General features: G+C 38.7%; 5 protein-coding genes across 9 annotated transcripts; 3 read left to right on the top strand and 2 right to left on the bottom strand.

Moving 5' to 3' along the window:
* The first annotated feature begins 1,230 nt into the window (after positions 1 to 1,230).
* LOC127254735 (ABC transporter B family member 19-like) lies at positions 1,231 to 6,650 on the top strand. The gene is made up of 8 exons (XM_051279991.1): positions 1,231 to 2,494; positions 2,575 to 2,629; positions 2,704 to 3,044; positions 3,120 to 3,415; positions 3,495 to 3,811; positions 3,908 to 4,131; positions 4,206 to 6,116; positions 6,200 to 6,650. The coding sequence occupies exons 1-8, from the start codon at positions 1,544 to 1,546 to the stop codon at positions 6,545 to 6,547; spliced, it is 4,443 nt and encodes a 1,480-aa protein (XP_051135948.1). The 5' UTR covers positions 1,231 to 1,543; the 3' UTR covers positions 6,548 to 6,650.
* Positions 6,651 to 6,781: 131 nt separating this feature from the next.
* On the top strand, positions 6,782 to 10,585 carry LOC127254526 (25.3 kDa vesicle transport protein-like). Of its 3 annotated transcripts, XM_051279669.1 has the most exons (7): positions 6,782 to 6,813; positions 6,903 to 6,996; positions 8,449 to 8,657; positions 9,116 to 9,276; positions 9,381 to 9,527; positions 9,781 to 9,857; positions 10,281 to 10,585. In XM_051279669.1, exons 3-7 carry the CDS (start codon positions 8,470 to 8,472, stop codon positions 10,362 to 10,364), a joined length of 657 nt encoding a protein of 218 aa, XP_051135626.1. In that variant the 5' UTR covers positions 6,782 to 6,813; positions 6,903 to 6,996; positions 8,449 to 8,469; the 3' UTR covers positions 10,365 to 10,585. The 3 variants fall into 3 exon arrangements, with proteins under 3 accessions (XP_051135626.1, XP_051135625.1, XP_051135627.1); XM_051279668.1 differs by lacking the exon at positions 6,782 to 6,813 and having other exon boundaries at positions 6,821 to 6,996; XM_051279670.1 differs by lacking the exon at positions 6,782 to 6,813 and having other exon boundaries at positions 6,821 to 6,996; positions 8,436 to 8,657.
* Positions 10,586 to 10,709: 124 nt separating this feature from the next.
* Positions 10,710 to 14,593, top strand: LOC127254525 (zinc finger CCCH domain-containing protein 62). Of its 2 annotated transcripts, none has more exons than XM_051279667.1 (9): positions 10,710 to 11,364; positions 11,633 to 11,760; positions 11,882 to 11,996; positions 12,081 to 12,142; positions 12,728 to 12,779; positions 13,018 to 13,105; positions 13,435 to 13,533; positions 13,612 to 13,739; positions 13,838 to 14,593. In XM_051279667.1, exons 1-9 carry the CDS (start codon positions 11,267 to 11,269, stop codon positions 14,274 to 14,276), a joined length of 1,209 nt encoding a protein of 402 aa, XP_051135624.1. In that variant the 5' UTR covers positions 10,710 to 11,266; the 3' UTR covers positions 14,277 to 14,593. The 2 variants fall into 2 exon arrangements, with proteins under 2 accessions (XP_051135624.1, XP_051135622.1); XM_051279665.1 differs by having other exon boundaries at positions 13,823 to 14,593.
* Positions 14,471 to 21,168, bottom strand: LOC127254522 (protein PHYTOCHROME-DEPENDENT LATE-FLOWERING). Its single transcript, XM_051279662.1, has 12 exons — positions 20,988 to 21,168; positions 20,561 to 20,600; positions 20,356 to 20,420; positions 20,158 to 20,238; positions 19,346 to 19,426; positions 18,822 to 18,980; positions 18,644 to 18,742; positions 17,203 to 18,563; positions 16,783 to 17,012; positions 16,552 to 16,700; positions 16,296 to 16,334; positions 14,471 to 16,207 (listed from the first exon to the last, which is right to left on the bottom strand). Exons 1-12 carry the CDS (start codon positions 21,138 to 21,140, stop codon positions 14,723 to 14,725), a joined length of 3,942 nt encoding a protein of 1,313 aa, XP_051135619.1. The 5' UTR covers positions 21,141 to 21,168; the 3' UTR covers positions 14,471 to 14,722.
* Positions 21,169 to 21,208: 40 nt separating this feature from the next.
* LOC127254524 (oligouridylate-binding protein 1B-like) lies at positions 21,209 to 26,832 on the bottom strand. 2 transcript variants are annotated; one of them, XM_051279663.1, is made up of 13 exons: positions 26,589 to 26,832; positions 25,142 to 25,203; positions 24,686 to 24,788; positions 24,490 to 24,566; positions 24,254 to 24,315; positions 24,065 to 24,152; positions 23,749 to 23,824; positions 23,631 to 23,661; positions 23,435 to 23,557; positions 23,080 to 23,165; positions 22,591 to 22,767; positions 22,172 to 22,485; positions 21,209 to 21,332 (listed from the first exon to the last, which is right to left on the bottom strand). In XM_051279663.1, exons 1-13 carry the CDS (start codon positions 26,691 to 26,693, stop codon positions 21,326 to 21,328), a joined length of 1,311 nt encoding a protein of 436 aa, XP_051135620.1. In that variant the 5' UTR covers positions 26,694 to 26,832; the 3' UTR covers positions 21,209 to 21,325. The 2 variants fall into 2 exon arrangements, with proteins under 2 accessions (XP_051135620.1, XP_051135621.1); XM_051279664.1 differs by lacking the exon at positions 21,209 to 21,332 and having other exon boundaries at positions 21,790 to 22,485.
* Positions 26,833 to 27,363: the final 531 nt, after the last annotated feature.

Genomic DNA, 27,363 nt, shown 5'->3' with positions numbered 1-27,363 from the left:
TTATCAATTTTTTTTTGTTTTGGTATGTAATATTCATTTTCTTTTGTAGTAATTGTATACTATTTATCTAACATTACAAATATTCTTTCAATTTATAATATATTACACAAATATAATTAATTTTATATCATACAATACATTAGTTTAGTTTTTTTTTTTTAAAAAAAAAACAACGGATAATTGCAGGGAGTACATGAGAGAGTATTTTATTCTATTTTTATTTTTTCACAAACTATTATACAAAATACTACTATTCTTTAAATAAATTCTCAATCTCGAACAAAATCCAAGATATATCACACTTGGGCGTGTTTGCTTTATAGTTTGGAGTTTTAAACAGTAAAATTTTTAATTTAATATTTGAATATAAATTTGACTTTAATATAATATATATATATAAATATTTAGTGGATTTGTTTTGTAAAACCGCTTGAAAATATGTTTTTTTTTTTACATGAGGTATAGATAATTGTATAATTAACATATTATATTAATTTGTTTTAGAAAAATATATATGTTTGATATTTTTACAAAAAGAACACATAAAAAAATCTTGAAAAAAACCTTCTTATTCACATAACGTTTTTAACGGAATGAGTTTTCATAAATATTAGTATTTAAAAAATACAATATACACATATTAATATAATATATATTTTATTATTCTGTTAACAATTCAATGTGAATATTATTTTTTTATATTACCAACGCAATTTTATATACTAACATAAAAAAAAAATTACATTAATCGAAACACAAAATATTAATTTTAGTATGCATGAACTCTATAAACATTACAAATACTCATGTATTTATACTTACTTATTTACAAACATTCACATCAACTTTACACATCATAAAATAGTTTTTGTCTAATAAATTATCATAACAATCATTAAAATACAATATATATTAAATTCCCTAAAAAAAAACATATATTTCCCAAATGGACAAAAAGAATAATATTTATATTATATTAATATACATAATATGTTATATGTAATTATATTGTGTATTGGTTATAGACATAATACGTTATCAATACTGTTTTAGATTATAAAATTGGAAACAGTAACAACTGGCCTAAAATTTTTAATTACTCCCAAACCATGCCATGCAAAACAAACCCATGCACGTACCAAGATAGATTAATTAATATCCAATCCTTAAATATGTGAAGTAATGAAATCCAACCTTAACCTTGTCCATAAGACAAGAAATTCCGCCCCATCTCATCTCATCTATCATATACATCACAGCCAGCCAGCCAGCCAGCCAGCCGGCCTGCCGAAATATATACATACATATATCTATATATATTCGGATCATTTCATTGTCGTATGTATGTATGTATGTCTGTACGTGTATATACACTGCACATCTATCTACTATGACTATGAGCTTTGACGACGATCGATGATAATGGCGATTACTTCAACTCCCCTCCTCCACCTCTATCTGCAAACTCCATAAATTAAATCATTCTCCATTCCATCCTTAATTACCCTTACACTTACATATTCCCTCACCTCCACCTTCACCTATGTCGTCGTCCTCGTCTCACTCTCTGTCTCAGTCCCACCACCATTTCTCCACCTCAACCTCCTACCTATTACCCCCTCCCGCCGGCCCCTTCGCCGTCGACGACGACACCTCATGGCAGGCCCAATTGTCATGGCAGTTCGAGCCACAAGGCTGGCTCGACAATCACAATCTCGGTGCAGCTCTCAGTCCCTGGTCGGCAAGTTCAGCAACCTCTCAATCCGGCGTTCACAGCAGAATTTTCCGGCGATCCGCCAACGATTACTACCTCACACGCGCTTCCGCTTCCGCTTCCGCCTCCGCCGCCACCGCCGCTGCTGCTTCCCAAAGCTTCGGCGATTCTCACTATGAGGATTCTCAATCGGGAATTTTGCCGTCACGGCGGCGCCTGGAGCTCCAGAGTTTTGTTGCTCCTGCAGCTAAAACTGCAGGAAGTTCTGGTTACAATGGCCATGTCGCCGCCGACCAGAGTTCAGTCCGATTCCGACAACAAAATCAGGATCCACGGTGGCTGTCGGTGTCGCACGCTTATATGGAAGACAATGGTAGTGTCGATTCCGGAAGCATTACAGATACAAACCATGGTAATCATCACCATCATCATCATAGGGTTAGCAGAGGGCACGAGGCGTACAATGGTCATCTTGCCGATGATAGCCGTTGCTACAACAGCCACCATAGCTACTCTGGTGTTGATTCTCACCCGACACTTGTGGAAGTATTGGAAGAAGAAGATGAAGATGAAGCTGCCGCACCAAGGTCGGTCGGGCTATTCGGCTTGTTCAGATATTCGTCACCGTTGGATATAGTACTGATCATGTTTGGGTGTTTTGGAGCTTTCATCAATGGAGGTTCCCTCCCATGGTATTCCTTACTTTTCGGTGAATTCGTCAATCGCCTTGCCAGAGTACAAGATCTTGAAAAGCATCAGATGATGAAAGATGTAAACCAGGTACTCAATCGAATTTCAAACAATTTGGATATATCTTCTTAACCTGTCTTCTAAGTTCTAAGTTTGATAATGGCTTTCAGATATGTCTGCTTATGGCTGGATTGGCAGGAATTGTTATGGTGGGGGCTTACTTAGGTAAGAAACTTATTACACCTAAGTTTCCCTACCATTGAGTTTACTGAATTGCAGTGTTCTTCAACTGATGACAGAGATCACTTGCTGGAGAATGGTTGGCGAACGATCGGCACACAGGATAAGAACAGAGTATCTAAGAGCTGTTCTACGGCAGGACATAGGATTCTTCGACACACAAATAAGCACAAGCGATATCATGCACGGGATCTCCAGTGACATTGCTCAAATTCAAGAAGTCATGGCAGAGAAGATGGCACATTTTGTTCATCATATATTTACATTTATCTGTGGGTATGCCGTTGGTTTCCTCAAGTCATGGAGAGTGTCACTAGCCGTGTTTGCAGTGACTCCATTAACGATGCTCTGTGGCTTCGCCTATAAGGCCATATACGGCGGGTTAACTGCAAAAGAAGAGGTAAAAGAAATCACTCAATAGTTCTTTAAGCAAATATGTGTCCCTGTTGGTAACTGGTCTCTTTGTTTTATAAAGGGCTCTTATCGGAAAGCTGGGAGCCTCGCGGAACAAGCCATAAGTTCGATAAGAACTGTGATATCTTTTGTAGCAGAAGACACTTTAGTGGAGAAGTATGATGATTTTCTTGGACAATCAGTGCCTTTAGGAGCAAAGCTTGGCTTTGCCAAGGGAATAGGAATAGGTGTTATATATCTTGTTACATACGCGACGTGGGCGCTGGCTTTCTGGTATGGATCAATTTTAATTGCCAAGAAAGAGCTCACCGGTGGCGCTGCTATTGCCTGTTTCTTCGGTGTCAATGTCGGGGGCAGGTATACATCTTCTGTCTTTCCCATGAAGTATTAGCCAAGATTAGTCCTCATTGTTTCGATTACATGGTTTTCTCTACAGGGGATTGGCATTGGCACTGTCATATTTTGCACAGTTCTCACAGGGAACTGTGGCAGCAGGCCGAGTGTTCGAAGTAATTGACAGGATCCCAGTCATTGATCCCTACAATCTCGAGGGAAGAAAGCCTGCGACTATGAGTGGGGAGATCGAGTTTAGAGGTGTTTCTTTCGCATACCCGTCACGTCCAACTGTCCCCATCTTCCAATCCTTGAATCTAGTGATCCCAGCTGCCAAGACTCTGGCTTTAGTCGGTGCTAGCGGAGGGGGAAAGTCGACAGTTTTTGCGCTTATAGAAAGGTTCTATGATCCAAATCAGGGTAAGTTTACCAAGTTTTTTTACTAGAAGAAATTCCTGCTTGGAGGGACTAATGATTTATACAAATCCTGTTGTATCTTTGTGTCATCATCCTCAGGCTTCATCACTGTTGATGGTAATGATCTGAGAACACTGCAAGTGAAATGGCTTAGAAATCAGATTGGAATGGTTGGTCAAGAACCAGTTCTGTTTGGAACAAGTATACTCGAAAATGTGATGATGGGAAAGGAGAATGCATCCGAGAAAGAGGCAGTTGCAGCCTGCGTCGCAGCCAACGCTCACAGCTTCATCGCCGATCTCCCACTAGGATACGATACTGAGGTTAAGCTCGGCTTTTCCCATGTCATACTTCGAAAAACTTAAAACCATGTAATAATATTGGAGATTACTTGCAGGTTGGGGATCGCGGGACTCAGCTTTCCGGAGGCCAAAAACAGCGTATAGCGCTAGCTCGTGCTATGATCAAAGATCCCAAGATCCTCCTTTTGGACGAGGCGACAAGCGCCTTAGATCCGGAGTCTGAAGTTGTGGTTCAAAAGGCCATTGATAAAATCTCTGTGGGCAGAACCACTGTGATCATTGCTCACAGGCTAGCAACAGTCAGAAATGCTCACATGATCGTCGTGCTTGATCGTGGCTCGGTTGTAGAAACTGGTAGCCATGAGCAGCTCATGGAGGAAGCTGGTGCCTACTTTGATCTTGTCAAGCTGGCCTCTGAAGGGATCTCACAGCCTCAGCTCCATCGCGTCGATAATAGCCATAGGAACTTCTACTCAACCGATGAATCTTCATGGGAAATGTCGAGGCTGCAACAAATGTATGACATATCAAGATCCAAAGAAGAAAGCATTGAGATGGAGGAGAAACCAAAGGATCAAACAAAGTCGGGAGAATACAAACTTATGGATGTTTTGAGACTGCAGAGACCAGAACTCGGTTTACTGATGCTTGGCCTTCTCTTAGGCATAGCTGCCGGCGCAATTTTCTCAGTCTTTCCCTTAGTCCTCGGCGAAGGTCTTAAAGTCTATTTTTTCAAAAACTTGCATAAATTGAAGCAGGATGTTGGATACCTCTGCTTGGTACTTATAGGACTCGGAGTCGGCTGCATAATATCGATGACAGGCCAGCAAGGCTTCTGTGGTTTGGCGGGGACAAAACTCACTAAACGTGTTCGACATTTGTTATTCGGAGCTATACTGAGACAAGAGCCTGGCTGGTTTGATTCAAGTGAGAATTCCACCGGTATCCTCGTGTCAAGGCTGTCGGTTGACTGTGTAACCTTCCGATCAGTTCTTGGCGATCGTCTATCCGTCCTGCTCATGGGAGTGAGCGCAGCAGCAGTTGGATTAGCCGTTTCATTTTACCTGCAATGGAGGCTAACTTTGGTGGCTGCTGCTGTTACACCATTCACAGTCGGGGCTAGTTATCTCAACCTCATCATCAACATCGGGCCAAAGTTGGATAACAGCTCGTTCGCCAGGGCCAGCAGCATAGCTGCAGGGGCGGTATCCAGTGTAAGAACTGTTGCCACATTCGGTACGCAGGAGAGCATTGTCCAATCCTTTGATCAAGCTCTAGCGGAGCCTCAAAGAACATCGATGCAGAAGTCGCAACTTCTTGGATTGGTATTAGGCTTTTCTCAAGGAGCCATGTATGGAGCTTACACTTTAACTCTCTATTTCGGCGCTGTTCTTGTCAAAGAACAGCACACAGACTTTGGAACCGTGTACAAGATTTTCTTGATACTTGTCCTCAGCTCATTCTCTGTTGGACAGTTGGCTGGCCTTGCTCCGGACACTTCAATGGCAGTTTCTGCTATACCTGCAGTGTTCGACATTCTACACCGGCAGCCATTAATAGGGAGTGATGATGAGCAAGGCAGGAAGCTCGACACTGCGAATCCAGCAGATGTTGAGTTCAAGAATGTAACATTCGCATATCCATCCAGGTCAAATGTGTTTGTTTTGAATAACTTCAGCCTCAGGATTGAATCCGGGACGATGTTGGCCTTAGTAGGAGGCAGTGGATCAGGAAAATCGACAGTCATATGGCTAATCCAAAGGTTCTATGATCCTACAAGAGGAAATGTACTAATGGAAGGGGTTGATTTGAGAGACCTCGACTTGAAATGGTTGCGACGACAGATAGCTTTAGTCGGCCAAGAGCCGTCCCTCTTCGCCGGCAGCATCAGAGAAAACATTGCATTTGGCGATCCTCGCGCCACATGGGCCGAGGTCGAGGCAGCTGCAAAAGATGCATATATTCATAAGTTCATCTGCAGCCTCCCTCAAGGATATGAAACTGAGGTAACAACTCTGTAATCTTACTTCTATATATATATATATATCAAACTGTTAAATAATCATCTAATCTAAAAGCTTAAATGTAGGTTGGGGAGAGTGGTGTGCAGCTTTCAGGAGGTCAGAAGCAGAGGATCGCCATAGCTCGAGCGATTCTGAAGAAGTCGAAAGTGCTTCTCCTTGACGAAGCTAGCAGTGCGTTGGACTTGGAGTCGGAAAAGCATATCCAGAATGCACTCAGAAAGGCCTCGAGACAGGCCACCTCCATAGTTGTGGCTCACCGCCTGTCCACCATTAGAGAGGCCGACTTCATCGCCGTCATGAAGGACGGCGGCTTGGCGGAGTACGGCGACCACGACACGCTCATGGATGCACACCTTGGTGGCATTTACTCCAACTTGGTTCGTGCAGAGACAGAAGCAATGGCCTTTGCTTGATGATCAAATGTTATTGTAGTATAACATTCATGGTGCAGTTCTGTGTTGTTTGTAATCTGCAAATTTGAACATTGATTTACAGAGGAGGAAAGATATAAGAGTTCATTTTGTATGGCACAAAGGTTGGAAATGAGAACAGAGTTGTTATTCTGATATTTATTTAATTAATTTAATATTTACGTTTTTTTGAGAAGGAATAGAAATAAATAAATAAATAGGAGTGACGCAATACAGCCAATAAATGCGTTCGGCAGCTGCCTATCTATGTATGGTTTCAGTCAAAACTCTCTCCATTTTCGTTTGCCCCAAATCTAAAGCGTCGTGATTTCCGATTCTTATCTTGATTCTTGTTCAGATCGTTTGAGTTTCAGGCTTGGAATTCGCCGCCTAATCGAGGATCGGGAAATTCAGGCAGTACGAGAAGCGGGGCTCACATACGAATGCCCTAGGTATCTGGTTTACGGCGTGTTTGTTCGTTTGTGTTTCTCCATTTCTGATTCGAGGGGAAATTTTGGTGCTTTGTTTTGCTTTTGTGCGGGATCAGCTTCCTAGATGGTTGAAACTGGTTGTCAGTTTGGTTTGTGTGATTTTTTGGTGGATTCGAGCTGAATTGATGTATCCTATACGAGAGTAGTTTTCATTTTCATTTTCATTTTCATTTTTTTTAAATAGCTAACTAGTCTCTGTGATTGGGTATTTCCTGTTATTATCGATCTCCTCCCAGAATCTAGGTTATGGAACTAGGAGAGAAAGGATAATTAAATGAACATCGATGCACCTGCACGAGCATTTCCCTTGGAACTCTTATTTTGACGACAAGTAATCATGTTCTGGCATTTTGCCATTTCTGGGACTCTGAATTGCGTACTCTCATGAAGATTCAAGTTTGTACACAGGATTCTAATTAACGCTGAGCCATTTGCTTCCACTCAAAGATGAACAACAGAATCAGAAAATGATTGCTTGATCTTCTAACTTCTACTCAGTTATTGCCATTGTAGTACCTGATCTATTTTGAATCTTAGGGGCCTTTTGGTGTTGCTCGTATTCAAGCCGGATGTGTTGCCCTTCTGTCTTGATTCACATGTTTTCTGAGATAAATCAAGGGAGATTTTCCTAAACACACAACTCTTACTTTGTCAATAGGGATAATGTTTTCAGATGATGTGGTGAAACTATTGATTAATTGTTTCATTGGCGATTGAATTATGCATGCTTAATAATTCTGTGCTGTTAAATAGGTATACTACATGTTTCTTTTCCATTCCATCATTGCAAGATGTTTGTGCTCTTGATCATCAAACAGGAAACAAATCATCTCTTCTGGTTATTACTAATTCTGTATATGTTCTCTCCTCGTGCTAGGTTAATAAATGTAATTAGAAGAGATTATCTGTTCCATGCAGCTTGACATCTGACAGCAACGAACTATTTGTTATCTTCTAATTAGAAGTGATTACATATTTACACTTACATCTTGAGCTTCAAGTTTTTCTGTTCTCTTCTAACCTGTATTATTTATATGTTCTCATAAACCCCTAGAAGGTTTACATTGATGCTAAAGATTGGCAACAACGTAGAATGTATATATGATTACAACTAGGCAAATTAAAAGCTGAGTTATACTAATAATAAGCTAGGATACTGAATACTGAGTCAACCCTAAAGTAATCATTTCCATTTTTCCTCATTATGATTACACTATTTGTTTTAGGGCTTGTTAACTTTCAGATCAATGTTAGCTTTTTTGGGGTGTATATGAGGATGTTGCCTTGATATAAGGATCAGTTTTAGTTCTCTCTGCAATATTATTAAATGTGTAAATGGAGGCTATAAATTTGCATTAGATAAAAAGTTCAGATGTTTCTTTATGACTAATAATTCTTAGTGAATATATGCAGGTGTGAGCTCGTGAAATAAAGATGGTAAAATTGACCATGTTAGCTAGGGTCATTGATGGCCTTCCTCTAGCAGAGGGATTGGATGATGGTCGTGATGTCCAAGATTCTGACTTTTACAAACAGCAAGTAAAGTCGTTATTCAAAAACCTTTCAAGGGGCCAGAATGCACCTTCAAGAATGTCTGTAGAAACAGGGCCCTATGTATTCCAGTATCCTTTTTCGTGTTTCTAAGTTTTTTTCTTGATTTTCTACATGTATGGAAAATGGAAATTTACACCAAGGCACTGATTACCTGCAATGAATTTTGTACAAGTGACTCCTAGATGTCTTTATATTCTTCTTTGTAAATAGAAATAAGAAAATAATTCTGTAGTTTCCAGAGCTCCATGAATTTTGTCGCTTCTTTCAATGGTTGGAAAGATAATGCACTTTTTGGCTTCTGGCTAATTTTCGCATGATATTCTATCATTTAAAGCACTCTTCTGTCCCATATTGTGGTTATTAATCACATCTCAAAGCTCTTTTGCTTCATAGTAAGGTTTGAGAGACACTGAGCAAGCCTTCGGTCATCAGCAATCTGCATGCCTTCAAAATTCAACTGAACTTTGTACTACTGTTATTTTCCTTACTCCTCACTGTTGGCTGCAACCTTAACTTGGCTGTGTAGTTATATTATTGAAGGGAGTGTTTGCTACTTGACAATGTGTGATCGGGCTTATCCGAAGAAGCTTGCATATCAATATCTAGAAGACCTGAAAAATGAATTCGAGCGTGCATATGGAAATCAGATCGAAACTGCTGCAAGACCTTACGCTTTCATCAAATTTGGCAAGTTCATTTACTTTTATGACCTTAACAGAATTTTTGTTTTGTCTTCTTAAATGTTTGTGCTACCCGTTTATCTGACTACCTGTTTTATTTGCATTGTTCAGATACGTTCATACAAAAGACAAAGAAGTTGTACCAGGATACAAGAACTCAACGGAATATTAACAAGTTAAATGATGAGTTGTATGAAGTTCATCAAATAATGACTCGCAACGTGCAAGAAGTTCTTGGTGTTGGTGAAAAATTGGACCGTAAGTTGTTTATCTTCAAATTTTTCTTGCAGCTTTATGCAACATGATATTTATAGGTAAATTACACCTGTCGTTTCCAGTTGCTTTTACTTGATGAAGTTCATTCTCCTTGGAGTCCCAATTCAATGCTGAATATTCTGTGTCATTTTTGCATTTGGCGACTGTTATTATTATATTTTTTATTAAAAAAAAATAATTTCTTGGTCTTTTTGCTTATGTGATCACTACATAATTCTAAATCAACCATTTGCAGAGGTCAGCCAGATGTCCAGTCGACTGACGTCAGAATCTCGCATATATGCAGAGAAGGCAAAAGATTTGAACCGCCAGGTTAGTAAAATTGTTTTTGTTTCCAGTATTCAGTTTACTGATTGACTTTGTAAGGGCTCTTTTAAGGCGAGAACTTGGCAGAACATCCTTGCATTTAGCTGGCACATAGAAGTTCTTTTACCATAGTTCTGTTTCAAACCTACACTAATAATATTCTTCAAATGGAACAACAAAATTCTATTTTGATTCTTTCCTCTCTGGTACTCAAAACCTCATATTACCCATTTGAGATTCTATTGTGTTTTCGAACTTCACGTCTTTGAGTATCTGTTTTTGAAAAAACCTAGACGATAGATAGCTGATTCTATCTGCTGCAAACTAATTATTTCTACAATAGCTCCTTCCACTACTTCAGTTTGATGTATTTTCTGAAGAAGATTGACAAACACAAATACTCTGACAAAGGTAACTGGTCCATTGTAGGCTTTGATTCGCAAATGGGCCCCTGTAGCTGTGGTTCTGGGAGTTGTATTTCTTGTTTTCTGGCTTAGAAGGAAGTTTTGGTGATGCTGCTTCAGCTCGACTCAGCAGTTTCCCGGTTCTCAATTGCATTCACCTTCGATTTATGAGTATAACTATCACAATGACTAGTGTATTTTTGACAATGCAAAGATGTTGGAAAGTGAGGAGGTTATTGGATTTAAGAGACTATTGGTATCTCCATGATCTTATTATACACATGTTTACTTTCTTATATACTCTTTAATATAGTTGATACTATAAAAACACATTGTGTTGAACGTGTTTAAGAACAATGATCGATCTACCCTTGAATTGTTTATCTATTATTATTTTGGGGACTGTATATATAGCCTGAAAATTCAACTCTGCTTGCCAATGCTGAATATAAGCAAACTAAAATGTAGAAAATGCAATTTCGAAGCTACTACTTGTAAAATCATCTAATTATTTTGTTTGCAAACTTGTGATGAAATGTTGTAAGTGATTTATCCATCCCTCTTTTGCCAATTTGATAACAAATTACCAGCAGTTGGATTTTAGAGGGGCCAATCAATTTGGGGTGAAAACCAATCTTAAGACTTGCTATATTAATAGTGATTATATATTTTGAATTATATATTTTTTTCGTCCTTGAATTTATTTACATTCTATTTATAATAAAATACTATCTATTTACAATTGTATTATTATAATAATATCATTATTTTCTTTGTCCTAGAGAGTTCTTTGAGTACATATATTATTTAAGTGTTAAATTTGGAAGTAGACTGTGCAACGGTCACTTGCCTAAACCCTAATAAAAAAATATCCACATTATTTTCAAATTTTGTATTGGCTCAAAACACTACCTGTATATATAATACATGAATCGAATTCAACGGTAAGTTGTAAAAAAACGCTTCAAACAAAGATATCAGTCGAGATCTTTCTCTCTCTCGAATGCAACGATGAGTTCATCCGAATCAGAAATCGTGGATGTAGACTCCGATGATTCACAAGAAGATCCTACCTTCCGCCTTCCTTCAAACCCGAAAATAATGTCAAGGTGAGTGGTAATTTACTTTTCAATCTATACGACCTGTTTGTGTGCCGATTTTCTGTATCTCCAAGATTAGTGTGTTTCTTTTGATTTGATTTGTGAGGTATAAAGAGTATGCGGCAGACAGCGCCTCTAAGTTCGACGATGTTTAATACGCATAAAAGAATCGATTTCTTCAGTTCTATTTAATTATGAGACATTCGTAAACAGGAAGGTTTAATTATCATTCTTATGCGGAATTTAATTGCTGTCTCTAACTTTTTTTCCTTTTCAGCATCATCAATGTCGATTCCACTTCTGAAGATGAAGACGACATTTCTGACGTGGTTGAAGTGCCTGCTATACCAGAGCTTGACGAGGAGGGCAAAAAAAAATATGAATCTATCAAGAGCATCATTGATGGTTAATTTACTATTTTATTGTGCAATGACTTTCTTTTGGTTTGTGTGTTTGTGGTGGTTATGTTTGCAATTTTTCATGTACTTACTATGTTATGTTATTTATTTAAATTTTTTGCGGGTAGCTGGTAAGGTGGAGAACTTAAAACTAGACGAATGCAAGATATATCTAAGGAAACATGGATTGAGATTGACCGGTAAGAAAGATGTACTGATTCAGAGGATAAAGGAACACATAAGGTAATACTCCATTCACTTGTTTGTTCTGGTTACAATGCACATAGTCTATTTGAATTAATTTCTTCACGACACTTTGTATTACAGCATAATGGATGAAGGCGGGCAACAACGCTACCCTCTTTCTAGTTTTGTGCTGAACTGTAAAGGTAGTTTCTGTATACTTTTATGCATTTTTGAAGTGATGGTTCCATCTCTAAATACTTCAAGAGGTATTGTTGGTCGTCGGTAAACTTGATTTATGTTTTGTGACTGCGATCTCAATTCTCTACTCCTGCAATCCTCTAGGAAAGTGCAATTTTTTATTCCTAGTATATCTAATGAGTCTCTAGTGTTGATTTACTCAGGGACTGTGAGTAATTGGGAAGTACTCTTCTTATGATCTAGACCACAGGAAAAAATTACCAAACTAAAATTGGGAAAGTTGACAAAAGTTGTAATTGATCTGCAAACATAAAATCTAGAGATGTCGAGGATAGGAATGAGTCTGAAATGACCTGGAATTATTTCAATGTACTGACTGGACCGTGAGAATTTCTAAGTAATGTAAAAATCTATCTCAAGTTTATGAACACTTAACATGCCACTAATTGCAGTAGATCTCAAAATCTCTCTCGTTTAGGTTTGATCCTATACAGAATATGTCAAAAGGGTGCCTGATCTTGATTTGATAATAATTTGTTCTTATTACTTTTCCATCGTCCATGTTTCATTTGAACTATTAAATAATGCAGGTGATGCTTGCGTAGGAGATACGGTCATGTTCGTCCAGAAAGTTAATGAAGTGTAAGTCTAAGCTCCTTGGAATAACATTAGCTAATGAACTTGAATATAAATGTTTTATGATTAAACACTATTGGAGGGGATTTGACCCTGGATCCCTAGTAAATGAAAATATTCAGTACTGCTTTAAGTCTCAGTTTGGTGTTGATTCTGACTGGTAAATGAAACTACAAACTGATGAAAACAAATTGGCATTTCTAAACTTTTGACATCTCACCTGGTTTATTGTTGCATCATGTAGTGGCAAATGCCCTGGTGAAGTGAGGCTTATTGTAGGGCGGATTGTGAAGGAGAGCTATGGAGCTGCGAAGCAGCAGCATACGTTTACGGTGAGCAAAAAACACTTAGTTTGGTTGCACGAGATGGATTATTATTCTTATATGTTTCTCATGTTTCAAGTAGGCTCGGTTAATTAATCAAGATAATATATATGGAGCACCAAATGACTTGTTCTTTTATGGCTCAAGATAAAATGATCACAACAGGTTATCTCTACATTAGGAGAATCCGAAAAACTAGATATTCAGGGTCAATTAAAGCAATTTCACATCATTCTTCCTCCACTTTATCCACTAGTCTCCGTTTTTTCAGATCTGAGTTATTATGAACTTAGATTGAGTTTGGAATGACATTAACATTTTTTACATGATCGGAGCAGATTGAAGTACTGTGGAGCAAGGGGAAGAAACCATTGCCTCCGCTTCACCCATTACTTATCAAAGGTCGAAATCTGTACAAATTGAAAACAATGAGACAGGTGTGCATCCACACATGTTTTTGTCACCTAAATCTCTATTTATCACATAATGATCCTCTTCCTGTGCCTGTGATTCAGAAATGGGATGACGAAGGAGAAAGACTGAAGATCTTGTCCGAAAAGCATGCTCGAGGTAATGCTGCTCGAATGAAAAGAGACATCCGCATAAGACAGAAAGAAATGAGAAACATCTGCCGGCAAACTAGGTAATAAAATCTACAAAATTAACATTTCCTACCTCCAAAAATGACATGAGTTGGTTCAACCTTAAACTTATTATTCTACGTAGAAATATGCATATCAGGGAATCAAGGAACGAACACCCAACAAATACTCGGCCAGAGCAAGACTACATGCAGAGAACAAATCAACAACCGAGAACGCGTGAAGCAAATGAGCCAAGAATTGTACCGCCGCCCACAGTACCACCACCTTACCACAGGCGGCAACCTCTAGCCGACACAGATTGCAACTTCCGAAGGGATCATCATGGAAGAAATCACGAAGGACAGCCACATCTGAACTACCATTCTTCATCAAGCACTATTGCATACCAGCCGAGTACTTGCAAAGAAAACACGAGTTATTCAATGAGGACAGCAATGCAAGAAATTAGTCATCCAATCTACGTACAGTCGCTGCCACCGCCAAATCATGCTGCTTATCCTGACCCAGCAATATGCCGGTACTACAAGCAAGGGAGATGCTACTACGGAGACCGGTGTAAGTATGTGCATAAATAACCCTCTCATTCATGTAAAGGAACGACGAGAAGAATTAAACTGTGTTGTCTAGTCTAAGTCCTCCATTTACTGGAGCAATAGTGTCATGCATAGACACTATAATAGCTTACATATTTTAATCCATGGCAGTGTTATGAAACGGATCATTTTGAATGAAATTCGTATAACGGAAATGGAGTTTGTAAACTCAGAAGTGTTTCTCATTTCTCATATTGTCTTCCTGAATAAATAGCACTGGCTTCAACAGTTGTATACATATAAGGAACACTCTTCAGGTAAATACTAAGGACAGACCTATGCAAGCAAACTAGTAGTAGTCGACAACAGATTAAATGTTCGCTCCCGAGCAAGCAGGGCTTTCTTTCCTCGTGTAGAAAATGTTTAAAGAAGAACAACTCCAAGGATGATGATCAAATCAAATGACTATCGGAAAGAAAGTTCAGATACTAAGCATTATTAACAGAGTTACTTTTATTTGCTCCTTGCAGCTCCATAGGAGAATTAGTGATGCTACTGACTGATCCCATTGTCTGCGAACTGAGCTGGGGGCTTGCCGGACAGGCTTCTGGATTAGCAGCAGCCATTGGATGAATAGCACCGGAACTTAGTTGGGGGCTCATCGGAGTTCTCTGGCTCATCTGCTGTGGACTTGCTTGCTGTTGTTGTGACAGTTGCTGAGACTGCTGCTGCTGCTGAGGTTGATTCATTTGATGGGGCATTCCCATGCTTGCCGGAGAACTGACTTGTTGAGGTGAAACTACAGCTTGTAATGGTGATGTCGTTTCTTGCTGCTGTTGTAGCTGCTGTTGCTGTAGTTGCTGCTGCTGCTGCTGTTGCAGCTGCATTTGTTGCTGTTGTTGCTGCTGCTGCGGCTGAAGTTGTTGCTGCTGCTGTGTCTGAAGTTGTTGCTGCTGCTGCTGGTTCATGTAAAGATTCATTCCAGGCATCATTTTGGGAGGACCCATCTGGCCCATTGCCGTTCGCTGCATCTGGTTGAGATTGGCTCGGTTAAGAGCAGGGTTGAGCATCGAAAGATTAGGAGATCCCGGGTGCATCTGTCGAGCTCCCGGCATGCCTCCAATCCCAGATTGAGAGTTCCCCAGGATATTTGATCTGCTTGCCATCTTCATCTTCATGAAAGCAGCTTGTGCTGGTGTGAGTCCCGGGGGCCGAATGGAATTGCCGAGATTTGAAGCCGTGTTCAACATGGGATTTTGATTCAGGTTCCCCATGCTTGTGATAGGCCCCATCGGCGCAGAAATACCGGCTCCAGCAACACCTCTAGCACCCCCCATTCCCATGACACTTCCCAAGCCATCGAGCCCTACCATATTATTGCTCATATTGCCCATGCCGACAGATCCGAGCCCGGTCATCATTTTTCTCTGAATCGCCGCTGGTTGCTGCTGCTGCGTCTGCTGTTGTTGCTGGAATGATTGCGACTGCTGCTGTTGTTGCATCATCTGGATCTGGAGAGGACTAAGTTTGTTTGCCATGTGAGGTCCCAACGGCATATTTGCACTCTGTGTCATACTGCTCAGGTGTTGCATTGAATTCGCCGGTAGCCCCATAGAAGATCTCTGAAACTGCTGCTGCTGATGATGTAGAGACGAGAGTGCTTCGGGCTGCTGAGGTCTAGCCTGCATTGAAATCCCGGGCAAGTGCCCTTGAGACATCTGCATTGCCTGAATACTTCCCGGAGGTAGCATCCGTTGGCCTTGAATGTTCTGTGCCGTGTTCATAGGCGCATTGCCATTGACACCCGGCTTAGCCATTTCGCTGGACTGTTGATTAGAAGATCCTTCAGAATATTGATGCATTTCAGGACCTGAGGGGATTCCTTGAACATTAACTTGGCCAACAGTGGTAGTATTCATCCGAACTGGTTTTGGTTGGACATGATCTTCCACGCTGTATCCTTCACGTTCCATCTGAAGTGGTGTATCTTACTATTAAATAAATGTCGTCGCCAACAGAATTAAGTGTTTTCAATGATTTAACATGAAAATGAGAACATACCAGTGTGCGGAACTGTGCTGCAAGTAGGTCGGCTGTGTGCTGCAGGAGTCGAGAGTCACAAAGTAAGCAACGTTGACAAGAGCAGACAACATAGATGTATATATAATAGAAGGGAAAAGAGGTCGTGCATATAATGATGATGGTGAAATTAAGCAAAAAGAATTGTTTCTTAATTATTGAAGGACGAGAACAAGAAGAATCTACCTCAATTATTTCATAGATCAGTAAAGAGAAGCAAGCGAGCAAGAAAACTCACAGTATTTGGCAATGTCGGAAGGTAATCCTCTACGGCCAAATATTCAGCATTCTCTATTTCTCCAATATGAAATGCAACAGAACCGTCGTTTGGCTTCTCCGACATGATCATCCTTGTTCTTGCCTTGGTTACATACTGAAGGCTATTACCTGGCAGATAAGATTACAAGTAATGAGGATAGACAAAATTTACATCAGGTGATGTCATCCAAAGCATATGATGTCAACACACCTTGAATAATATGCTCAGACTGAACGAAGTTCATGATTCTCGTCCGGTTTGCATTCACATTGCCACCTATCAGGGATTTCGACAGAGGCATCTTACATGGTTCCTCTTTCAACTCGTCATTGTTTGAATCAACAGAGAGAAGAGCAGCTACAGCTTGAGTAGAAAATGAGTTTGGCTGCTTCCTGATGGGATACTCCTCTACTTTATTCTTTCGGTTGTTGAGTTGACACCTGAAACAGATAATGTAAAACTGATGAATAAAGAGGTGAATTATGTATGTTCAAACAAGAAGCCGTTTCGGGTAACTCGATGAAAGAATCTTTTTCATCACTTAATACTAATGAATGGGAGTGATTAAATGTTTTTGAGGATGGAATTTGAAAATTAAAATACTGAAGTTGCATGGATTGATGGAAATACCTCATAGCCACAATTTCAATTTTTGAGAATCGCTCAAGAATGGATTGGTCACCCGATGATTGAGTACCGACAGGAGGGCTGCTTGCATTTATTGGTAGGCTTATATTGCTACCACTTGGGGAACCAACTCCACTAATCGATGGTGTTTTAGGAAGAGAGCTCATTCTGCGCTTTGCAGCCGCCTGTGCCTGATTTTGACGCTGCATGGAATCATTCGCATTTGAAGGGAAAGAGGGATTGCCGCCAATGCCAGCAGAAGCAACAGATGTTACAGTTGTAGATTTCTCCTTTTGAGACGATACAAGTCCACTAACAGCTCCAAACTGAGGTCCCACAGAACCACTAGAAAACTCTCCAGATTTTGATGACAGGGGAGACTGAGGCAAACCTCCGGCAGATATTCGAGGGCTTTGAGCTAGTTTTCTCTTCTGGAATGAATCCTCCTTTCTAGCATTATTATCAAGAGGTTGGCCAAGATTATTCCAAGGTGATTGGGGGAAACTCGATCTCATCAATTGTTGCTGCATTCTTTGCTGCAATCGGGACTGAGGATCCATATTGGCTAGTTCCGCTTCTCCCATTGTCATACGATTAAACTCTGGTTTGTCCAATCTCTCTGTCTCGACTGGTTCTTCCTTTAAGTTGTATCTTATCCCTTGTTGTCCAACAGAGAATGGCATCTGTGCCCCGTCCTGGTTTAAACCTCCTTCAAACATCTGCTGTGAAAATTTTTGTACGGTGTTATTACCGTATGGAATCCCTCTTCCCATTGATTGCTGCTGCTGCTGCTGCTGCTGCATTAATGTGTTCTTCCAGTTCATATCAGATCCATGTAAGTTGTCCATTTGTTGTCCGAAATGTTGAAGATTCCCATCTGTACTAGCATGTGTGAGCCTAGCCTTCTTGTTGGTAAGAGGAGACGACTGCCCGTCTTGACTCTCTCTCTTGCCATGAATAGAAGAAGCACCATTATCAGTAAATGGAATCATCATATCCTGTCCACCAGGAGATGCAACAGATGCATTTGCAAGAGCTCCCGATCGCTGTTCCTTCATCATCTTTGGGCTTCCAACCCCAAGTTGATATCTAGATTGGTGAGAAACCAGAGATGGCTGCAAAAGAGAGCCATCCGATCCAATGCTGTTGCTCCTCATTTGATGCATATTGTTTGAAACATTATTTTGAAGGTTAAAATTCTCGAAGGCCGGTTGTTGCCCCAATGATACCGAATCTCCCAACCTTGAGGTTTCTGGAACCCTATCAAGAAAAACCTTTTTCCCGTTGATATTATGTGAAGAAGCAGCAACATCTGGAATTGCCCTCAACCTTTTTCTCCGCATGGTACTCAGAGATAAATTTAGCTAGGCAATAGAAACAAAATAAACGTCACATGAAGAAATACCATACCAATAGCGAAAACAACGAAGTTTCTTAAACAAACCTTAGTGGAGCTAGGAGTGTCGCAGAGTTTGTCCAGATGTGGGGTTGGATCAAGGGAAAGATCTGGTTTTAAGGCCTTCAAAATGCTGGACTCCACTTCCTTCATACAGAGATATATAATCTCGGGTAAGAAAGAATATTTTTTTTAACGGCTAGATTCATGCAAGAGGACCACTTACCATTAAATCACCATATGTCCAACCACTTTCTGAAATAGCTGGAATATCTTTCACTATGTTTTCCAAGGACATTCTAAGAGTTACTTTGTTAATAATGGGTGAAGTGTCCCCAGAAACAGCATTAGGTCCCTCAGAAAAGCACTTCCGATAATCCCGAACCTGTAATGTGAATTTTGTAAAAACCAGACATCATAAGGTTTATCTTTTCATTTCAACTGCCAAGATGTACAATAAAGAAGAGAAGGCATTGTATAATCAGAAATTGTCAATATAACTCTTGACATCAGGATACTGATTTCCAAAACCTCGAGCAGATATATATGGAAATGTATTAATAATAAAGAAAAGAAGAAACTTCAAGATTCAATTAAGATACAGATTCAATGAATGCCGGCAGAGTGTCGATTCGTCATTAAATTTATAGGTCAATTGCTCGTGCTTTTTTACGCTTTGCTCAGTGGTTTTCCAAGAAATTTTGACAAGACATAAACTCAAGTATTCCAGGCTAAACATCAGAATCTCACCTCACAAAGAACTGTTCCATCAGCAAATTTGCAGGGCAAATCATTCAAAATATCTCCGGGCAGTCTTCGCAACTCAATTGCCTTCCAATGAATAAAGAAATTTATAAGATAATCTAATCAACACTGAAATTTATAAGATAATCTAATCAACACTGAAATTTATATGGAAAGTCAAAGGATATCACAAGCACCAACATGAACCTAGAAGATGAATAAAAGGCTGTTGGTTGCGCACAAAAAAAAAAAAATTGCTACTAAATACAAACATCAGCCATCATTCCAACTACAGCTACACTACTCTGTAAAGTCCCTTTTTACCAAAATATAATTCTCATCATTCACCGCCAATAGTCTAAGAGCAGCTTGCTATGTGACACACTCGATTCATTGTTGCAGATTATTTACCAAGAAAAACTATGACATGCAATTAACTATAGAGAGCAACATAAAGAAAAAACTAATTAACTGTAATTAAAAAAAAAAAAGAAAAAAAAAAAGAAGAGGTTAATTATACAATAGAGACGAACATACAAATAACTGCGCAAAAGTATTGAGGAGTAAATAGAAAGTCCTCTAACATAAATTACCGAATCCAGTAATGAGGATAAAAGAACAGGTTAGCAAACGGGTTAAGACAAAAAATCAGAATGGAGACCAATCAACTTGCGAGTTAAATTTTTAAACATGGTATTGTGACACAAATACAAACATCATTGTTTCAACACAAGTTCGACCACAAGAAGGGGAAAATAAAGCATAAAGTATGAAGTGCACAAAATTCACACTGAAATTATACAAACTGTAACACCTACAGAGAATAGAGGCTCAGATGCTCTGTCATATGGATGCAAAAGTTTTGGAACGTCAATGGAAGCCTGGTGGCCTGGTTCATTCTGGAAAATCCATATAACACAAAGTTAGAGGAAACTCCTAAATTTAAAACCTTCCCAAGAAACAGTAACAGATTTTTACTATCTTTCCATCGACTTGAAAGTTGATGCGAAACAAACCTCCGCAGGCTTTGCAATTGAATATCCATCCGGATAAAGGCTTAGAGTGAACGAAACTTCATTAGCTGCAAAGATAAAGAGGAGGCACAAATTACTTCAAACAAAAAGGAAGTGCTAACAGTACCTTCCTTACCCATCAAAATACTTAAAGAGAATTATGTGCAAATTAATTCTTGTCCACATAGTCAATGGAAAGTCTATTTACCAGGGATCTTTTCAACTCCTTTATCTTGAAGAAGCTTGTCCTGAACAATGAGCGATTACCCGTATAAGAAAAATTAAAATTGAAGGGAAAAAAAAATGACTTCGATTTAACAAGATAAAGCAATAATCACTAAAATCAAAGAGCAATAAAAACAACTCAACTGCATTCCTACAACGCAATTTTTCAATATTAGGTATTTGCGTAATCGAATGAACACTCAAGCGCTCAAAGAAAAAAAATTGAGTGCAAAGAAAAGCCGTTCATCCAAAGCACGTAAAAACACCACATCCAAATCATTGAAGATAAATTTTTTTATCAAACCATGCGTCACAATCTTTCGATTCACATGAAAACAAAGTAAAATAATGTTAATAAAGAATCAAGCTTTATAATTCATGTACTGCAAATTTCCAAAATAAAAAATTACCAGTGTATCCTTAATGCGGCGATCCCGATTCGCATCACTGGACTTGCTGGAAGCCGCAATTACATCGCCGGCGGGCTGTTCCTCTACGGCGGGTGGTGGCGGTTTGGGATGAAATTTCCTACCAATCTTGGAAACCCTAAAGGAAACCCCCATAGCTTGGAGGATCTCTAGCGATCACCAATTCTGATTCTTGAATCGATTCCCAAAATCAGAAGCAATGCAGAGAGTACATGCCGATAGGGTAAAACCCGTCGGGGAGGGGATGGAGGAGAGGGAGAGTGACTTGGGTCAAGTTGTTCGTTTCATTATTCTCTCTCTATTTTCTCTGTTTTCTTTAGTTAAATACTGCAAGTAATATTGCGGTCAAATATCTGTAAATTAATAAAATTTTCATGGAACAATAATATTTTTTATAAATTAATATAATTGTTACAAATATTACTGTGCAATATTAATAAAAGTTAATAAAGAATATTAGTTGTTTTTTAATAATTAATTTTGATGTATGATGACTATGAACAATATGTGTAAATAGTTACATTTTGTGTCCAGAAAGTTTTACATTTGTGCTTAGCATCATAACAAAAAATTTACATGTGACGATAAAAATAAACAAGTGTTAATAATCATATGTTTGTATAAATGCATATAATTATTAATTGGTGATATTTAAATATTCTAAAAGTATGACAATAGCATATGGATTGTGCAATTGTGTTAAATAGAAAAAACCATAGGCAGTCACATTTTTTAATGCATACACAAGGACAAAATTGAAATTTAAGAACACCCCAAAAGAGTGTAAAACCAAACCAATCCAATCCATTCATGATATTGATACATAAATCTGATCGTGAATACCAAAAGGTAACAATAAACTAGAAGGAAGCCACTCACTTCTTCATTCCAACAAGAAAACAACACTCACATACATCATCATAATACTACTACTAGACCAACACAATACACCTCTCTCTCTCTCTCTCCATCTCTCTCACTCTCCAGCACAAATAGATAGATAGATAGATAGATAGATATATATATATTCAGCAGTGAAGGGCGAGCCTTCCCGGAAAAACCATAATGTTACAATAATAATCATAATACTATTTCTATTACTAATAAGTAGCAAAAAGAACAAATATAAGTAGGGACGGAGGGAGGGAGATCGACGGAGGTCTTACGGATAGTACATGAGCTGCTGTGCAGCAGCCATATTCTGGAAGCTACCATCGTACATGGCCGGGGCAGCGCCAGCACCGCCCATCCCCATAGATGCCTTGAGAGCGGCGGCACTATGCTGCCCTGGTGGGTGGTGCATCAGGGAATGCATGCCGGCCATTTTGCTCATTGCAAGTTGTCGCTCGTATGCCAAAAATTCTGCTGAAGAAAAACCTGTCAGGGAGGCAGGTACAGGTGCTGGTGCTGGTGCTGGTGCCGGGGGCGGGAGAGGGTTTGAGGCTGTTCCGGGTGGTGTTGGCTTGCTTCCCCATGAGCACTGTGGGCAGGTGGTGAGCAGAGCAAGTAAAGTTGATTTGAGTTGAGACAGAATGAATGATATGTTGTATGTAGATAGTAATAATTATTATCCATCAACACAAACCTTAATTGGTTTGCCACACAGGAATGGCTGTGCATTTCCCATTGAAATAGCCATGGCGGCGTCAGCATGGGTGCTGTATCTAACGAAACCAAACCCTTTGTCGCGCTGAACTCTCACTTCTTCGATTGATCCAATGCCAAATGAATGGAAGTGGCGGTGGAGGTGAACCTGGGTTACCTGGACGGACACCAACCCAAGACAAACGATTTAGATCAGGATCTGCGCATTATTCAAACAACATATATGGACAAAACCAGTAGAAGGGGGCTTCAATTTCTGCTCATTTATAGATTGGGGAAAACCATGTGCTGGGAGGCACCGTACAGAAATCAGTCAAACATTAATACACTAGTGCAATTTACACTGTTCGGTAATAAAAAAAAAGGTCAAAAACAAAAAACAAATTAATACAAAACTGTAATAGAGTACTCCAGAGAACATAACTTCAGGAAGCAAAAGAATGCAATGCAGAATAGAAATTGAACTTACCTCTGGGGCAAGATTGCCGACATAAACAGTGGTGTATTGAGGGTTGTTCTCAGGAGCATCACTACTTGCAGCCTCTTTAACTTCTTCTGTAAAAATGATTTTCAGTTATCACAATAGGCACATCCTACAGATAATAAATGTCTTTTTTCTATAAGACATCAACTTGGTGCTAAGGTATAGAAATTGAAATCCTCTTCTCATAAGAATCAAAACTATATTTATCTATGCAGCTTAAATCTTTCTCTGGGCTAAGATCATCAGTACTCTTAAAGATCGATCAAATATATATAATTCAACAGTCTAAGGACAAGATTCAAGACTTCAGCAATATTTTGAAGAGTAATAAAATACTAACCTGATGAGGAACCATTTGTAAGCTCAACAACACTTCTGGTCTCCGAATTTGGCTTTTCATCACCGGTTCCCGCACCTTTTGTTGCCCAGTTGCAACGAATCTGCCTACTGCCCAGCCATTTACCTGGGAAATAGTCATAATAAAGTCACGACACAATAAAACATATTTCAAACAGAATTAAGAAAACTGCACCCACCAGTTAAATCATTTATTGCACTTTGAGCATCCTGAAAAATCAATCAAGTGAATCCAATTTAAGTAAAGAAAAATGAAAGCTCTGAATTCAATTCAAGTCAACATTCACAAGGATATACCTGCTGGTTCCGGAAGGCAACAAACCCAAAACCCCTGGAACGGCCAGTCTTTTGATCCCACATAACCCTTGCATCACTGCAATCCATGGAGAATAATTTAACTAAAATCTACAAAAACCCAACATTTCTGAGACGCAACAACAGAAACAATTAATTACTCAGCATGAACATCAAGGTCACTAATTTCTTTTGTTCCTTGAGCCAAGATCCAAGAAATTGGTAATCCAGGTAAATGTGCACACACACACACATAGAAGACGGGGAGGGGGGAAGGGGAAGCTGGGTTGGGACAGGAGGGAGAGAGTGAGGAACTTACGAGCAACTAGGGTAAACAGAAAAGCATGCATACAGCATGGCATCAGTAACCTCTGGGCTGAGATCACCAACAAAAATGTTATAGTGACCTAATAAAGAGAATGAAGAAACCATGAGACAGAACACCAGTATAGGATGCTATAAGTATAGCAACGTATCTTACATGAATGCAAGTATGAGAACAACTTACCAGATGTATCCTCCCTCTGACCAGTTGTATATGCCCAATTAACTTTAATAGGCTGGCCAAACCTGAATACAAAAACATATTTACATATATATTATAAGTTCAGACTGAACTGTTGGAGGCATTGATAAATATATATGATCTATTGATGATGGCAAGTTCAAGTTTTTAGGCATGATAATCACTTAAAAAAGAATTAGTGAATAGTGTATAATCAAAATTAAGTTGTTCCTACTCACAGATGTCTTCCATTGAGGGTCATCATTGCAACCGTAGCTGATCTACGGTCAAAGTAATGGACAAATCCATATGATGACTGCACAGAACAAAAGCAGAAACATGAACACAGATAAACTACCATCAAGAGCTATATTCAAAGAAAGATACAATTGTGGATAAATATTTGTGTACAAAGAAATTTTAGAAGAACCAGACCTTTTCTTTCCTAATAAGTTTGCAGGACTCCACAGGACCAGTACTAGAAAAAACTTCCTGAATGAGTGGCTCAGTGACCTGTGTATGAACGTTCCCGACGTACCTTCATTTTCAAAAACATAGAAGGACCAGAAGGTTAAAAAGATAAGCAATGGATGGATTTAGGACATAACCAGTTTCATATAAGAGCAAATGGAAGAGAATTGATGAGGACCAAACACCAGCACATCACATATAGATAGGTTTTAAAGTATGTAACTTATAGAAAATGTTAAGTAGAATTGATTTACACAGATAATATAGTGCATTGACAACTACCCAGACAACAGGTGTCTACTGAAGATTTTAAAGACATGACTAGGCAACACAAGGAATAATGATCCTTTTATTCTAGAAAAAGACCAAAGAGTATGAAGAGAGAAAAAAGAAACACAAAATTGTCCAAATAAAACTCACACACTGCGGCATGTACTTGCATCAAACCCAGGAGGTAGATTTCCACTTGGAAATGGTTCAATCTGCAAAATGGAAGGCTAAAAATAAAAATAAAGAAAAATAAAATAAAAAATCCTACTTCATGTTTTCCTAGATCAATGCTAAAAAACCTAAAATACTGGATGAAAGAAGGGGGAGATCTAACCCACAAGCTACAGGAGTTGGTATACAATCAATCTAACCAGACAACCCCAAAATAATGCATGTAAAAACTAAAAAGCAAAGTGCATTTATAGAATAGAACTTATGGGAAAACTAGTATGTCATTTGAATAATGACAGTTAAAGACCCAAGAAGGTTTTGCCTTTTAAAACATAGCAAACACCAAAGCATTAATTAAATTTAAGCCTGTCAAACTCCATGCTAAACTTGAATTTTTCAAAATAACAATTTTACATAGTAACTAAAAATTTTCAAGATAACTGATATAATGGGTTCTATGTACAGGAAACCTTGCATGGTTTAAGTATGTTCATCTACATAAAGCTAGAGTAAATCCTGAATCTATCGTAGCGGTTACAGCACAACTATGTAGTTCAACTTGTACCCTATAATCACAGGCCTATTTCTTTCCAGTTTACAAGGTATGCTTCTTTCTTTGAAAAACTGGATACTGATAACCAACGGGCAGACATCAATATACTCATCCAGCTACTGTTCTTATTATGCGTACATGATGTACAGCCAGATCAACCAAACATAGAAGAAAAGTTGAAGCAAACATCCAATTTTCTCATTTCAACAAGCATAAAAATAATGCAAACAATCATGTTCTACAAAAGTATTATCACTGCAATGAGCACTCCCTCACATAAGATTCAAAAAGTAACCTGGCATACACCACTCAGGTCACCAACTTCTATTTTACCATTGTATCTAAAGACAACATCTTAGCGAACACTAGAATGCACTAAATTTCCTGGAATCTAAAGTAAAAAAACTGGCCTTCTTGAAAAATTCCATGTGAACAAACAAAAAAAATGACTTTAAAACATGAGATCTTTTAATCAATGGCCCTCATTGCTTAAGCAAACAATTATAAACATAGAGCATAAGGATGTGCAAAAAAGTTTTACACAAAATCAGGCGCACACCCTGGATGGTTTCCAATTTACTAACGGTGATTATCTAGTCTCTGAACAAACATCTCCAATGAGCCAACCAAGCCCTTACACCCAAAGCCATTAAGGAATTGCACCAAAGAGGGGTGCTCGGAAACATGAAATCGCTACATAAATAAGCAGACAAGGAAACAAAGCTCTCAGTCACAACCAACATGCACCGTAACATCTAAAGATCATACAGCGAGAGAGGAAAAAAAAAATCACTAGCAAAAAGCATATAACTAGCCATCAGTCTACTCGAAACAGGAAAATAAAAATAATTCAATCAAACCTATAGAACGAACCTGCGGAGCAGCGAGAAGACCAGGGTGATAAATCGACTGCTGCTGAAGGAGAGCTTGCTGCAACAACGCCTGATGCTGCTGCTGCTTCATCCTCTGGTTCTGCATATTCAAATGAATCTAAACCGACAATCGGAACGTACGAACGATCGGAGAAGATTCTCGAGTCTTAGGGTTTCGAAGAAGAAATGGGGAAAATCTACAAAGGACTAAAAAAACGAAGAAAAAAAAAAGAAAAAAAAGAAAAGAAAAAAAAAAAGAAAGAAGATGAGACATATTACAAGAGACTAAGGACTATTTATAGTCGAACTTTACCGGTCGTACGCACCATTCCCCGGTATAATGTAATGGGCTAAGTTGTATGGCCTAAAATTGTGGGCCTGGCCCAATAATAATGATATACTACTGTCATATAAGCAGCACAGCCACCTAATTTTGTATGTAAATTTAATTCGAAGAGTATTAACTTTTCATATTAATAGTTTTTCATTATGTATATTGGGCTTTTTTGTAAGGCCCATTTTTGGGCCTGGCCCAATAAAATGATAAAAGCAAGCACAGTCACCAATTTTCTATGTTAAAGTTAATTAGAAGAGTCGGACTTTCCATACTTAAAACTTTTTTTATTCTTTCTGTCTTAATAAACGAGTCGAAGGTATTGTTGGAGTGGCTCGCTCATTGTGTAAGTATATTAGATTTAATCATAATAAATAAGAGTTTTGAACAATTTTTAAAATAATAAAAAATGTAAATATTTAATGTGATTTTTTACAATAAA

Source organism: Andrographis paniculata, unplaced genomic scaffold (genome assembly GCF_009805555.1).
Source record: "Andrographis paniculata isolate CXL003 unplaced genomic scaffold, ASM980555v1 Contig52END, whole genome shotgun sequence".
In the NCBI taxonomy this organism is placed as follows: domain Eukaryota; kingdom Viridiplantae; phylum Streptophyta; class Magnoliopsida; order Lamiales; family Acanthaceae; genus Andrographis; species Andrographis paniculata.
This window is presented reverse-complemented; position numbering and strand designations above follow the sequence as displayed.